Consider the following 15000-nt stretch of genomic DNA (forward strand, 5'->3'; position numbering starts at 1 on the left):
ATATTAACTATCATTTCCTTATTGCCTCTAGTGATGGAAAGTTACAATGCAGTGCTTTCTCCTCTTATAACTGACTATAATGAGGGGGAATAGAATTTATATTTATACATTCTAAACTTTTTTTTTAATTATTATTATTATTATTTATCTCTTTTTTTAATGGGACAGCAGACAGAGACAGGGTTTGCAAAATATGAATAGAGGAAAAAATTGCTTATGTATTCTCTCTTCTCTTTTTAACGAGTCTGTTTTGAGTTCACTATTTATAGAATCATAGAACACTGTATTCAAAGTTGACCGACCGTGGGAAAACAAAACTATTCGTATATATAAAAGAAATGAACAAATCAATAGGAGTGGTTAGTGTGTATGTATGTACGTATCCTAAAGGAATGAAGGAAGTCTGTTTACACATTGCAGCAAGCACCCACGAACACAGGACAGCTGACTACTTCGGGGGGGAGGGGGGAGGGGGAGTACGTTATAAATTTACAAGGATTTTTTTTTTTTTTAAGTATATAATTATCCGCCATGTTGGATTCAAGACGGCGCTAACCAACACACAGACACACGCGTTTCTTCGCTTTGTTTTTTTTCTTTCATTTTTTTTATATATTTTTTTATATATATATTTGAAGCAGTAGTCCATCAAAATATTGTAAAGAAAACGGACTGCTGTGTACGTACTTACATCCGTGTCGCCTAGCCGTGTGTGCGCGTGTGTGTGTGTACGTGTACGTGGCCTTCGAGTGGGCGTGTACACATACATACATAAAAAAAATAAATAAAAAAATAAATAAATAAAACACGAAATTCGAGAAAAAAATAAACAAACACCAAAAAAACCGCGAAAATATCTGCCTTACAACGAATCGGTAGTATAATACGTAATAATATCCTTTAATACACTCTCTGTCTCTAGTATAATATTGTATAATACACCCTACGATAATAACATACTTTTAAGTGTTTCTTCGTGATAAGGAAACCCGCCAGCGCTTAGTAACAAATATACAACACACTGCAACGAATATTGCAGCGCCGACACACAAAAGCTCAAAGGGAGAGGAACACTTCTGAAACACACCGCCCTCTCGCCAACACTGTCTTGAGAGGGTGCGGAGAGAGCCAGGCGAGTTCTCAAGGGAGTGTATAATGAAATATTTGTCGAACTATCACTAAAACCTTGTAAACTCCTTTGAAAACCCGTCCAACCTTCACCGAAACCTTTTTTACTTAATCGGAACCGTCTTGAAAGGGCGCGGAGAGAGACGGGCAGGTTTACAAGGGAGTTAGTATTGAAACCTTTGTCGAACTATCACTAAAACCTTATAAACTCCCTTGAAAACCCATCCAACCTCTAGTAGACCGTCTTAATCCCGTTTTCCAAGGCTATGAAGGTGACTAAACATACTCTCAAGGTATATATTGATGATTGGAACCTTTTGGCAAGTTACCCAAGGATCACCAGTCTTCAGAACCCCCTCCAACTTCTACTACAACCTCGGAAATCCTTGAGAACCCTTCCAAACTCCACGGCAACCTGTCCGAGTGGTGGTGAGAGAGCGCTGTGTCTCAGATCGTGTCCCTGGGCAGCGCTGCACCAAACACGCGCAAACAATGACATGTCCCAGTAGACTTAAAAAAAAATCGGCCTACCCACCAGCAAACAAGCCCCATAACAAGCCTATACCAGAAATATTAGGCTTAATCACCGGCAAACAACCCAAACACAGGCCTACTGGGAAATACTTAGGTCTATCATCAGGGTCTATCTCCAACAATGATAGATCAGCATGATGGACCTAATGGGAATACCAGGCCTATATTATCAGTAGTATAGGACCACGAAGAGGCCTATATAGAATCCTTTAGGCCTATGGTCACTCATACGGCGCCACTGAGTTTGAGGTACGGTTTCCCTTTTCTTTTTTTTTTTTTTTTTTTTTTTTATTGGCAATACTGGAAACACTCGAAAACTTATGAGAAATCTCTTTACTTATTTTTATTTCCTCCGAGTATAAATTAGTCTATGGTAACTTAAGTATGTATATAAGTAAGGAAGCCGAGTGGTTACCTACTTACGTAATTTTTAGCGTCACTTATACACTACAGAGGGGGAAAATTATAAGTAAAAGGCTAGCTTAAGTGTTGTTAATTAAGTAAGGAAGGTGTGTTTTAGAAGTAATTGAAGTAGAAAGCAGCAGTCCCACGTAGAGTAAATCAGGTTTTTGTTACTTAAATCATTGTATAAGTAAACCAAGTAGTAGTAGTAGTAGTAGTAGTAGTAGAAGTAGTAAACTAACAATAAAACCACCTTAAAAAAAAGAAAAAAAAACTAAGAAAAAAAGAAAAAGAAAAAAAAGAAAGAAAAAAAGAAAATACTTAAATTTACTTAAAACAATCACTGGACACTTTTCTTATCACTACTACGTTATCTTAAGTATCTTTAAGTGTATGCTAGCAAGCGAATCACCAACACAGGGAGTGGGGAGAGGCACCATACACAGGTAGTGGGCTGACGGGGTTGCCAATTAGCAGCTTACGCCTAAAACATACCTAATCCTTAGAGAGAGAGAGAGAGAGAGAGAGAGAGAGAGAGAGAGAGAGAGAGAGAGAGAGATGATGATGAAAACAAGATGATGAAAGAGAGAGAGAGAGAGAGAGAGAGAGAGAGAGAGAGAGAGAGTGAGAGAGAGAGTGAGTGAGAGAGTGAGAGTGAGTGAGTGAGATGATTATGCAAATTCATAAAAAAGAATGAATGTATGAATGAATGAAGGAAATAATGAAGAATAGAAAAGAAAGAAAGATAGAAAGAAGGGAAGGAAGGAAGGAAGGAAGGAAGGAAGGAAGGAAGGAAGGAAGGAGGGAAGGAAGAAGTGAGTAAGGAAATGAAAGAATAACAAAAAATAAATAAAACGACACAAAAAAAACAGAAAACAAGAACCTTAAAAATAAAGAAAAAGAAAACGGGATACGGGAATGGAAGAAAATCGGATACGGGGATGGAAGAAAACGGAGACTAAATAACAAAAAAACAAAACAAATACAACTCAATAATTAGACACACACAAAAAAAAAAAAAAATGAAATAAGAAAAAAAAAGGAAGAAAATCAATTAATCAAACAAACACAAAGCTAAATAAAAGAAAAAAAAACATGTTTGAAACGAGTACAGAACATGTCTCCTCGTTTCAGTGTCCACCCCTCTGTCCGCTGTGCCATGGGAGGGGGAGAGGAGGGATGAGGGGAGAGGTGGGGAGGGGGTAACGCGTCAAAGGGGAGAGGGGAGTAGATGGGGGAGCCTATCATTAATTAGTAAGGGAAACTGTTACAAACGCACAAATAGACTCAACTCATGACCTACTGACTGACTGACTGACTGACTGACTGACTGATCCGGACAAACAGAAACAAACCAACGTAGCACAGAACTATTACAATAAAGGGTTTAATTCTACAACTGTCTCATTCTTCGATACACAATACTTAATCATACAGGCTGTATATGGAGTATCATTATCTTATCTCTCTCTTTTTTTTTTGTCGTGTATTTATGTATATGTATGTATGTATAGGTATATATATATTTATATATTTATATTTATATTCATAAATAAATATATTTTCATACAACAACGCTTAAAGGAATAATAATACGTATGTTAGTAAACGGTGTATGATGAAATGGAAAAGGGAAAAAAAAAAAAAATGCAAGCTGGCAACTCATCACCACGCCCACATTAACAAAACAAAGAAAAAAAAAAAAATAAAATAAAAAAAAACAATATTTAAGTACAATAAGAGTTGACATGACGCGTTATTCACTTGTTTTCGCTCACGTGTGTGTCTGTTCCACTCGTCCTTGTTAACATTATATATACAGTCAAGCCGAAAGACATCAAAACCACTACTGAGATTCACTTCCTCTTTATATATCAAAGCTCTTCACGAGGGGAGACCACAGGGGGGGGAAGAGGGGAAGAGTGGCAAGAGGAGGAGGAGGAGGAGGAGGAGGAGGAGGAGGAGGAGGAGAAAACATGAGGGAGGAAGAAGGAAAGGTGAAAATTTAAAAGGAAAAGGGAACTAAGGGGAATTTTTGGGGAGAGAATGAACTGAGGGGAGAAGGAAATTGGGAGAGAGGGGAGCAGAGTGAAAATTTGAGGGGAAAGAAGACTGGGAGAGGGAAAAGTGGGAAGGCTTGCAAATTTGAGAGGAAGGAGAAGGAGAGAGAGGGGAAAATTGGGGAGTTTAAGTGAGGGGAGATAGAAGCTTGAGGGGGAATAAGGAGATCGGAGAAGAGGGGAAAAGAGGGAGAATTTGAGAGAGGGGTGAAAACTTGAGGGGAGAAGAGGGGAAAGGGGTGACAATTTGTGAGAAAGGGGTGTGAAAACTTGAGGGGAAGAGGAAGAGGGGAAAAGGGGGAGAATTTGTGAGAGGGAGATAGAAACTTGAGGGGAAAAGGGGAGGGGAAGAGATTCGTAACATGTGATTCGAATCTTTCAATGGTTCGAAACAGCGAGACGAGACGAAACAGAGGGACAGATAGCGCATTTTTGTTCTTTTTGGCGGGAAAGTGTGTTTGTTTGTTCGTGTGTTTGTTTTTGTTTCTGTGTGTTTCTCCTATTTCTCTCCTCCTTCTTCTTCTTCTTCTCCTTCTCCTCTTTCGTGAATATATTGTCATAATTTCACTATTTATTCATTTATTGACTTACTCTTCCACTTCACTATTCTCTCTCTCTTTATCTTCTCGTTCTCTCTATCTCTCACTTTCATCTATATTTCGTCTCTCTCTAGTTATCCTTTCCTTTGTCCACTTCTCTCCTTTTCAGTGTGTATCTCAAAGACTATTTCATGATCAATTTGTTTCGTTCTGTCTTTCTCTCTGTCTTTCGTTCACTCAGCACTTCCCACACGAAATTAACTGACAAAAACACTCACAGTTTTGACACAGACTAATACCTTTTAAAAATCTTCACATAATTATAACAATAGATCAATTTTTTTTCTATTTTTTTTTACAATAAGCATCAAATAAGGGTAACAGTTTATATATATTTATAATTTACATATATATTAATTTATTTTCTTATTTATATACTTCTAAGATCACAAACGTTGATAATAGTAGTAGTAGTAGTAGTAATAATAGTAGTAGTAATAATAATAATAGTAATAATGAGTAATATATATATATATTTTTTTTGAACGTGACGTGGATGAAAAAAATAAAAAAATAAAAAAAACACCAGCATAAACATTCCAAACACCATTTTCTAAACAGCACCAAGCATCATCACCATCACCATCCCCATCACCATGAAAAAATAAACAAAAAACAAAAACAAAAACAAAACAAAAACACCATACGTTTAACATGACCTGACCTCTTTGAAGCAACACGTGACCTGACGTGACCTTGGCGAGGCTGGGAGATGTGGGGGGGGGAGGGAGAGTGTGATGGGGGGGGAGGGAGGGTGTGGTGGTGGTGGTGGTAGTAGTAGCAGTAGTAGTAGAAGGGAAGGGTGAAAGAGAAGTGTGCGTGTGTGTGTGTGTGTGTGTGTGTGTGTGTGTGTGTGTGTGTGTGTGTGTGTGTGTGTGTGTGTGTGTGTGTATTATGCTTTCATTCCTACGTAAATCCATACATACAATACTTTTTTTTTTTTTAATACCGTTTTCTATTATACACAATCTGGTTTACGTTTTCTTCGCATCAGTAAGCAAGCCGTCTTCCCGTTTTCTGTCACGTGTGAGAGTGAAAGGGGGAGGGGGTGGGAGGGGGGGGAGGGGGAGGTAAGGAGTTAAAGGAGGCATTTTAATAATAATAATAATAATAATAATAATAATAATAACAACAAGAGAGCGAGAGCGAGAGAGAGAGAGAGAGAGAGAGAGAGAGAGAGAGAGAGAGAGAGAGAGAGAGAGAATTTTCCTCCTTTTCCTTTTTTCACATGTTATTAATTTTAGAAGGAAGCGAATTTCTCTCACTACTTCAGGAGGAGGAGGAGGAGGAGGAGGAGGAGGAGGAGGAGGAGGAGGAGGAGGAGGAGGGAAGATGAAGTAATGATGGAAAGGATGAAAAAAGAAAAAAAAATGTATTGATTGAAAGGAGGGAAAAAAAACAGGAGGAGGAGGAGGAGGAGGAGGAGGAGGAGGAGGAGGAGGAGGAGGAGGAGGAGGACACACAAAATCTTCTAATACTGATATTTTTTTTTTATCTCTGAATAAACTCGCCTACTAATAAATGGAGGAGGAGGAGGAGGAGGAGGAGGAGGAGGAGGAGGAGGAGGAGGAGGAGGAGGAGGAGGAGGAGGAAAAAATATATATACCTTTTTAAACCTACCTAATTACTCGTGATGTAGGGAGAACCTTGACATTTCTTTCCAATCTTCTTAAATTGACCCAAAAAAAATAAAATAAAAATAAATAAATAAATAAAAAAAAATAAATAAAAAAATAAATAAATATAACAAGTCTTCGTGATTTTAAACTTAATTTTTTAGGAATCAAGGGGAAAAAGTGAGGGAAGATGAGGGGAAGAGTATGTATGGGAGGCAAATACATACATTATTATCACAACAGAATGCCTTTAACAGTGAGGAGGGGTGGGTGAGGAGGAGGGGATGGGTGAGGGATGAAAATGAGGGGAAATAAGGGGAAAAGGGAAGAATGAGGAGATATAACATACAAACCACACATTATCACAACAGAATGCCTTAAACAATGAGGGAGGGGAGGGATGAGGGGAGAGAAGAGGGGGAAAAAGTGAGGGGAAATGAGGGGAAAAGGGACACTCCACCTAGATCTTCCCTCTTCTCATTTTCTTAACCTCAAAAAATAAAATAAATAAATAAATAAAAATAAATAAGAAAAAAATCTGTCTATCAGCCATTATTGTTTGTGTCTCTGTTTGTCTACACTCAAACAAACACACAAATGGCCTCTTGTTTGCCTTCCTCCCTTCCCTTCAGCTCGTGTGTGTGTGTGTGTGTGTGTGTGTGTGTGTGTGTGTGTGTGTGTGTGTGTGTGTGTGTGTGTGTGTGTGTGCTTTGAAAAAAAATATTATTGGTAATGTAATGTTTTTGTGTTTTGTTTGTTTCAGTAACCATTATTAGAAATATATAATGTAACAGGAGGAGGAGGAGGAGGAGGAGGAGGAGGAGGAGGAGGAGGAGGAGGAGGAGGAGGAGGAGGAAGAGGAAGAGGAAGGAAGAGGAAGAGGAAGAGGAGGAGGAAAAGGAAGGACAAGTAGGGTACGGGTAGGAAATGAAGGAAGGAAGGAAGGAAGGAAGGAAGGAAGGAAGGAAGGAAGGAAGGAAGGAAGGAAGGAAGGAAAGAAGGAAGGAGGGAAGGAAATAACGACTGGAATAGGATAAAAGAAAGAGCGAAGGAAAGGGAGAAGGAAAATGAAGGAAAGACGAAGGAAGGAGAGATAAAGAATAAGAAAACAAAGAAAAATGAATGAAGGAAGGAAAGAGAGAAGGAAAAAGAGAAGTAAAAGATAATAAAACAAAGGAATGAGAGAAATGAATGAAGGAATGAAAGAAATGAAGGAAGGAATGAAAGCTGAAGTAAGAAAGGAAGGAAAGATATGAATGAAGGAAAGAAAGAAATGAATGAAGGAAAGAAATGAAAGAAATGAATGAAGGACTGAAAGAAATGAATGAAGGACTGAAGGACATGAATGAACTGAAATAAATGAAGGAATGAAAGAAATGGATGAATGAATGAAAGAAATGAAGGAATGAAAATGAAAGAAATGAATGAAAGAAATGAAAAAAATGAAGGAATGAATGAAAGAAATGAATAAATGAATGAAAGAAAGAAATGAATGAAAAATGAAAAAAAATGAAAAAAATGAAAAAAATGAAAAAAATTGAAAGAAATGAAAGAAATAAATGAATGAAGGAGTGAAAGAGGTGAAGCAAGACATTATAAACATTACATTATCGTAGAATATAGATATTTATTTATATATATACTATTTAAACCCTTTTCTTTCTTTCTTTTTTATATATAAGTCATTCTCATTCGCTAAAAACCAATTCCGCGGGCAAACTTAATCGCTAGAACAACGCAAAGCTGACGAGAGCGCGAGAGAGACTGACTGACTGACTGACTGACTGACTACCTGACTACCTATTCAAACATTCTACACTGTCACGAAAAATCTCACCACGTCCATTTTTTTTCCACTTCTTTCTTTTTTCCTTCTTCTTCTTCTTTTTCTTTTTTTTATTCAATTTTCTTCTTTTTTTAATTTCACACTTTTTTTTTTACTTTCCGTCTTCTTTCTTTCTTTCTTTCTTTTCTTCTTGTGATATTTTTATTTTCTTTTTGTTTTTATATTTTTTGTATTTTGTAAGTCCCCCTCTCTCTCTTCTGTTTCCCGTTTTCTTCAATTGTTTCCCGTTTTCTGTGTGGTTATTCGTCTTTTTCTTTTTTTCCCGTTTTCTCTTTTGTAAGTTTTGTTTTTTTTATTTTTCGTGTTTGTTTTCTATTGGATTTTGTTTGTTTTTTGTTTGTGTTTGTTTTGTTTTGTCTCCGTTTTCTTTTTAAGGGAATTCACGTTTTCTGTTTTTCATTTTTTACTGAATTAATTTTTTTTCTACATTTTTTTTCAGTTGTAAAAAAAAAAAAAAAAACAACTTAATTCACTTTTATATTATTTTTCCATTTACTTTCTCACAACCAAGAAACAAAACAAAACAAACAAACAAACAAACAAGCAAACATTACAACCATCAATCTGTCTCAATTCTAAACAACTTTTCTAAAAACAACAAAATTTTCCTCTTGTTTGTTTGTTTACTCTTTTCTATTTACTTTCTTCCTCATCAATTAAAAAAAAACAAGAAAACAAAAACACAATAAAAACAATCTTTTCTCATCAACTTTCCTAAAAACAACCAAAAATTTTTCCTTCTTATCTTTATTTATTTACTTTTTTTATTGTTTTTTTTCCTCATCAATTCCAAAACAAGAAAAAAACAAAGAAAAACAATAACTTTCAACGTTTTCTAATTCTAATCAACTTTTCTCAAAACAACAAAATTTTTCCTTGTTTTTATTCATCTTTCGTTTGTTTTTTCTCACGTCAATTAAAAAAAAAACATTAAAAACAACAATCTTTTGTAATCAACTTTCCAAAAAAACAACCAAAATTTTACTCGTTTTTTTTTCTCACGTCAATTTAAAAGAAAACATTAAAAACAACAATCTTTTCTAATCAACTTTCCCAAAAAAAAAAAAAAAAAAAACAACCAAAATTTTACTCATTTTTCTCCAATTAACTTTTTTTTTCTCATCAATTCGAAAAAAAAGAAAAACAAGAAAAACACCCGCAAAAAAAAAAAAAAAAAAAAAAAAAAAAAAAAAAAACAATATTTTCCCTTATTACAAATCAAGAAAACTTTCCTATTTCTCTTTTCCCAATTTGTGTTTCATCTTTTTCTTATTTTGTGTTTCCTTAATGAACAAAGAAAAACTCCACACGTGTTTCGATTTTCCTTTACATTTTTTTTATGTGTTTCAAAATTCCTCACGATTTGGAAGATACAAGACAATAACTCCCTTTTGGTATGTGCGTGTGTGTGTGCGCGTCGCTTTCCTCTGTGTTGTTGTTGTTGTTGTTGTTGTTGTTGTCACTGTCACGGGGTCACAGCCACCGCGGGTCGTGACGTCACTAAGCTTACGATGAAGGAAATGAAGGAATGAAGAATGATCAAATAAAGATGATAAATAAAGACAGTTGCGGGAAGACTAGAGAGAGAGAAAAGTGAGAAAGTGAGAAAGTGAGAGAGAAAAAGAGAGTTAGCCTCAAAACTCGCTTAATTTATCTTTTTTTTTTTTTACTTAATTTTTCCCATATTTTTTTCCACCTCATAATCCATTTTCTTTATCTTTTTTCCCATTTTCTATTTTTTCCTTAATTTTCTTCCCGTGTTCTTACATTTTAACACTTTTTTTCCCCACATAACCTATCTTCTTCTCCGTTTTCTTTCATTTTCACAGTTTTCCCTCCAGGTAGGACATGTGGCCACTAATGAACACACACACACACCTGCCACACACACCTGCCCCATCACAGTCACGTAGCGTCTGGCCAGCAACGGTGTGACAGGTAGAAACTTACTCATTAACAGGTAAAAATGATAACTGCAACCTTTTCCCATTTTCTTTCTTTCAATTTATCTTTTTTTCAATTTTCTCCCCGTTTTCTTTGTTTCTATTCATCTTTTCTCGTTTTCTGTTTCAATTTATTATTTTTTCTCATTTTTGTTTCAATTGATTTTTTTTCCGTTTTTCTTTCAATTTATCTTTTATTCCCGTTTTCTTTCTCTCATTTTACCTTTTTCTCTTACTTTCCCCATTTTCTTTCTCTATTTATCTTCCTTCCCATTTTCTTTTCATTTCCTTCCTTCCTTCCTTCTTTCTTTCTATCACAATCAAAACAAAATCTTTCAAAAAAAAAAAAAAAAAAAAAACACTTTCTAATTCCCGTTTTCTATGCATAATTTTCCTTCTATCACTCTTATTTCTAACCAAACAAGTAAGCAAACAAGCAAACGAGCAAATAAACACTGGATTGCAAGTTCACTGGAGGAGGAGGAGGAGGAGGAGGAGGAGAAGGAGGAGGAGGAGGAGGAGGAGGAGGAGGAGGAGATAAGCTTGTTCTCCTCCGTTTTCTCTTCCCTAATACTGAAAGGCGTTTTTTTTTTTTACAATACTGATAAATGGGAACTATTTTGTTATCATTTATTTTCTTTCATCTCTCTCTCTCTCTCTCTCTCTCTCTGTCTCTCTCCTATTTCCTTCACCCGTGTGTCTGCTTGTTTGCCTATTTGTCTGTTTCCTTGGTACTTTTTTCACATATTTTCGCTCAGAACCAGCGGGAAGTCAATAAGTTTCGTTTTTTCCCTTCATTATTCGTTCTTTTTTCGTAAAGCGAGGAAACACACACGCGAATAGTGCTTTTTGCGAGTATGGAGGGGAGAGAGAGAGAGAGAGAGAGAGAGAGAGAGAGAGAGAGAGAGAGAGAGAGAGAGAGAGAGAGAGAGAGAGAGCAATGATCACTATATATATAATAACTCGACATAACAAGAACACTGTAGTAAATATTATTATTATTATTATTATTATTAATATTAATATTATTATTATTAGTATTATTATCATTACATCGCTTGCCTCTTCTTTAGTCACCCTTCACCTCAGCACCACCGCGGCTCCGTTTTCTATGTATCGCCGCTGACCTCGCCTCCCGTTTTCTTTCCCCCCTTTTTTTTCGTGAACTGTGATGCCCCCCCTCGCTCCCTCTGTGCTCCGGGGCTGGGGGGGAGGGGGGAGGGAGAGGCGGTGGTATGTGTCTATGTATGTGTGTGTGTTTGTGTGTGTTGGGGGACGGGGGGTGGGGGAGGTCAGGGGGGCAGGGGGGATCAAAGGGGAAGGGGGCGGTCCATCACCCAAAAATCAACAACAACAACAATAATAAAAACACCATCCCAGGGGCGTGGTGGTGGTGGTGGTGGTGGTAATGGTGGTGGTGGTGGCAGATCCCGCGGCGTCGTGGTGTGGTGGTGTGGTTGTGGAAGTGGCGTGGTGGTGGTGGTGGTGGTGGTGGTGGTGTGGTGGTGGTGGTGAGGTGGCGTGGCGGTGTTCGCGTGGTGCTGAAGTCATGAGACTCGCGCGGCGCCTTCCCCTTGGTGATGCGTGGGCGCGGTGGTGTGCGTGCCCGCGCCTCACAGCCCGTCGCAATGGCCGTTGGAGTAAGCCGTCCCGTAGCTGTGCACGGGCGGGTAGCGGCTCTGAAAGTGACTGTACGGGTTAGTATTGGCGCAGAATCCGTAGTTAGGCTGGCCGTTGGGAAGGCAGTGTGTGAGCGAGTGCGGGGAAGTGCGCGGCGCTGAATCTCATATATAATTAACAGACTGGAGCGATTTTTCCTGCTTGCCGAGGCGGGAGGGCTTGGAGTCTGAGCTCTCGCCGCCCTGCACCTCGTACACCAGCTGCGTCACCAGCTCGGCGATCAGCACGGGGTCCATGGTGGGCGCCAGGTTGCACAGCACGAACCAGTCGCTGAGGTTGTGGGCGTTGATGAACCGGTCCAGCGTGTCCTCCGGCACCAGCTTGGCGCTGAACTTGAGGCGCAGGCGGCGGGCCGGTTTGCAGGTCACCAGCACCAGCATGTACAGGCCGCGCACCAGGGACAGGCCGAACAGCAGGCAGTACCAGAAGTAGAGGAAGAGGAAGATCTTATCGTTGAAGCAGTTGATGGGGAGGAGGCAGAGTGGGTAGTATGAGTTGATGGTGCCGCCCCTGGAGTGGTACTGCAGCTTGCACACGGTGAGACGCGGGAAGCGGGCCGTCATGGGCGAGATGGTGTTGTTGGTGGCGTTGTGCATGAAGTGGACCCAGTCGAGGCCGTAGTCGTAGAAGTCCCCGCCGAGGAACACGTCTGTTAGGATGAAGAAGGAGGCGAGGAGGGCGATGGCCAGCAGCTCGGTGAGGAGGTACTGCCACAGCCAGTACTCGTGGTTGCCTCGGGTCTGCTTCATGTGCCACACCAGGAAGTTCTTCTTGTCCTCCCAGTCCTCGCGGCGCCGCAGGTTGGTGAAGTCGAAGGGGAGGCACTGGCTGTGGGTGAGCTGGTGCCATATTTGCCTGGGCAGGTAGATGACCAGCGCCTCGATGAGCAGGAAGAAGGTCACCCACTGGTAGTAAGAGATCTCCCGCCGCGATGACTGCCCCTCCACGAACTGGCCAAGGTTCGGATAGATGACATTCTTGCCCACCTGAAAGTACACACCTCATTAGTACAGGTGGCCGCCAGGTGAGTACAGCGGCGGACAGTGAGAGCGACAGGTGAGAAAATCCAGGTGTGTGGAGGTAATGAGTGTGACGTGACAGGTGTGTATTGACTGGTTAGTGCTTTTTTCTGTGTGTGTGTGTGTGTGTGTGTGTGTGTGTGTGTGTGTGTGTGTGTGTGTGTGTGTGTGTGTGTGTGTTTTAGAGCCTCCGTTAGTCCTGGAAAGTAAACAGATGTGGAGACTGAGAGATGGCGATGTGACTCACTGACTGACTAACTGACTGACTGACTGACTGATGACCTCACCTGTGTACGTTACCTGACATCATCTGCTGTTTTGATCCTCCACACACACACACACACACACACACACACACACACACACACACACACACACACACACACACACACACACACACACGATCAAAGACTACAGATATACCAAACATCCTCCAAAACATCCCCCCCTCCTCCCCTCCCCTAATCATGCCTATATCCACCACCCTCCCTTCCTCTCACCTGCCCTCCTACCTGGCGACAAAAACTGGAACGCGGCATTCCCATTCCAGTCTATCACTCCCAAAATAACCTGGACTTGTTATTTTCACTGTCTGTCCTGCTCTGAATTAAACTGTGTGTGTGTGTGTGTGTGTGTGTGTGTGTGACTGTGCATACACACACACACACACACACACACACACACACACACACACACACACACACACACACACACACACACGCACGCACGCACACACGCACGCAAAAAAGCACAACAAATAAAGAAGTGGCTTGTTATCCGTCTTATAAAACAATGGTTGTCATTCTTTTGTTTTTTTTCTTTTTTTTCATTTATCTTTTTTCCCGTGACCGAATCGCAACAATGGAGGAGGAGGAGGAGGAGGAGGAGGAGGAGGAGGAGGAGGAGGAGGAGGAGGAGGAGGAGAAGGAGGAGGAGGAAATATATAAATGCAGAGTCGCAGAAAAGATCTCGTCCTCCTCCTCCTCCTCCTCCTCCTCCTCCTCCTCCTCCTCCTCCTCTTCCTCACCCCTTTAAAAAAAAAAAGGGAAAAAAAGAGGAAAAAAAAATATGAGCTGAAAGAAAACGGGAAACAGAAAATGAACAATGGCAAGGCAAGAAGCTTTTATCATTGTTTTTTTTTATTGATTTTTTTTTTTTTTACGTGTGAAGATTTTTAGGTATCTCTCTCTCTCTCTCTCTCTCTCTCTCTACTCTATTACTAAAATGTCAATCTATCAGTCTATCTGTCCGGCTGTCTATCTTATCAGCCCCCACATCTCTCTCTCTCTCTCTCTCTCTCTCTCATATACACTAACGTCTCCTTATCTCTCTCTATCTCCATCTATCGCCCTATCTATTTCTCTATCAATTTTCCACTTACCGTGTTCCCAGGAGACACAGAGAAGGTGTTTTTTGTCTTAAGAGAAAAAAAATTAACACAGAAATTTTTTGAAACGAGAAAAAGATTAAGAGAGAAATAAATATCTATACATTTTGACATCATGGAGAGAGAGAGAGAGAGAGAGAGAGAGAGAGAGAGAGAGAGAGAGAGAGAGAGAGAGAGAGAGAGAGAGAGAGAGAGAGAGAGAGAGATTTTTACACCTAGATAATCATGCAGTTGTCAATAGAATTACAATTAACAAAGACAATATATTTATTTTTTTGCATAAGGAACACCATTGAGAAAAAAGAAAGAAAGTGAGAAAGTGAGCAAATATCTGATGAGAGACATAACCTTCTGAACAATCAATAGTGAGAATAACAACGATAATAATGGAAAAACAGACGTAGCAATTGAAAAGTCTAGAAATTGAAGAGGCGCAGATATAGGCCTACAAAATTAATACGAAGAGAGAGAGAGAGAGAGAGAGAGAGAGAGAGAGAGAGAGAGAGAGAGAGAGAGAGAGAGAGAGAGAGAGAGAGAGAATTCATTTAGACCTAAAATTACAAGAGAAAAAATGAAAAAAAATAAGAAAAGATGAGAAAAAAAGAAAAAGAAAGAAAAGAAAAAAACTCTCCATTGTAACTGAACTAAGTAAAAAACGAAGAAAAATAAAAAAATGCAGAAAATCTTATAAAAATGAAAAAGAACGAAAAGAAATGCAACAAAACTTGACATAGATGAGAGAGAGAGAGAGAGAGAGAGAGAGAGAGAGAGAGAGAGAGAGAGAGA

At 39.3% G+C, this 15000-nt stretch overlaps 1 protein-coding gene across 10 annotated transcripts in view; it reads right to left on the minus strand.

Annotated features, from left to right (window-relative positions):
• Positions 1 to 10823: 10823 nt before the first annotated feature.
• LOC123520412 (innexin inx2-like) overlaps positions 10824 to 15000 on the minus strand; it is a 258633-nt gene continuing 254456 nt past the window's right edge. For all 10 annotated transcript variants that reach the window (XM_045282665.1, XM_045282685.1, XM_045282693.1 and 7 more), the window contains one exon: positions 10824 to 12794. In XM_045282665.1, coding sequence (XP_045138600.1) covers positions 11913 to 12794 — 882 coding nt within the window. In that variant the 3' untranslated portion in view covers positions 10824 to 11912. The remainder of the gene's footprint in view (positions 12795 to 15000) is intronic.

The sequence above is a fragment of the Portunus trituberculatus genome, chromosome 7 (assembly GCF_017591435.1).
Source record: "Portunus trituberculatus isolate SZX2019 chromosome 7, ASM1759143v1, whole genome shotgun sequence".
Lineage (NCBI taxonomy): Eukaryota > Metazoa > Arthropoda > Malacostraca > Decapoda > Portunidae > Portunus > Portunus trituberculatus.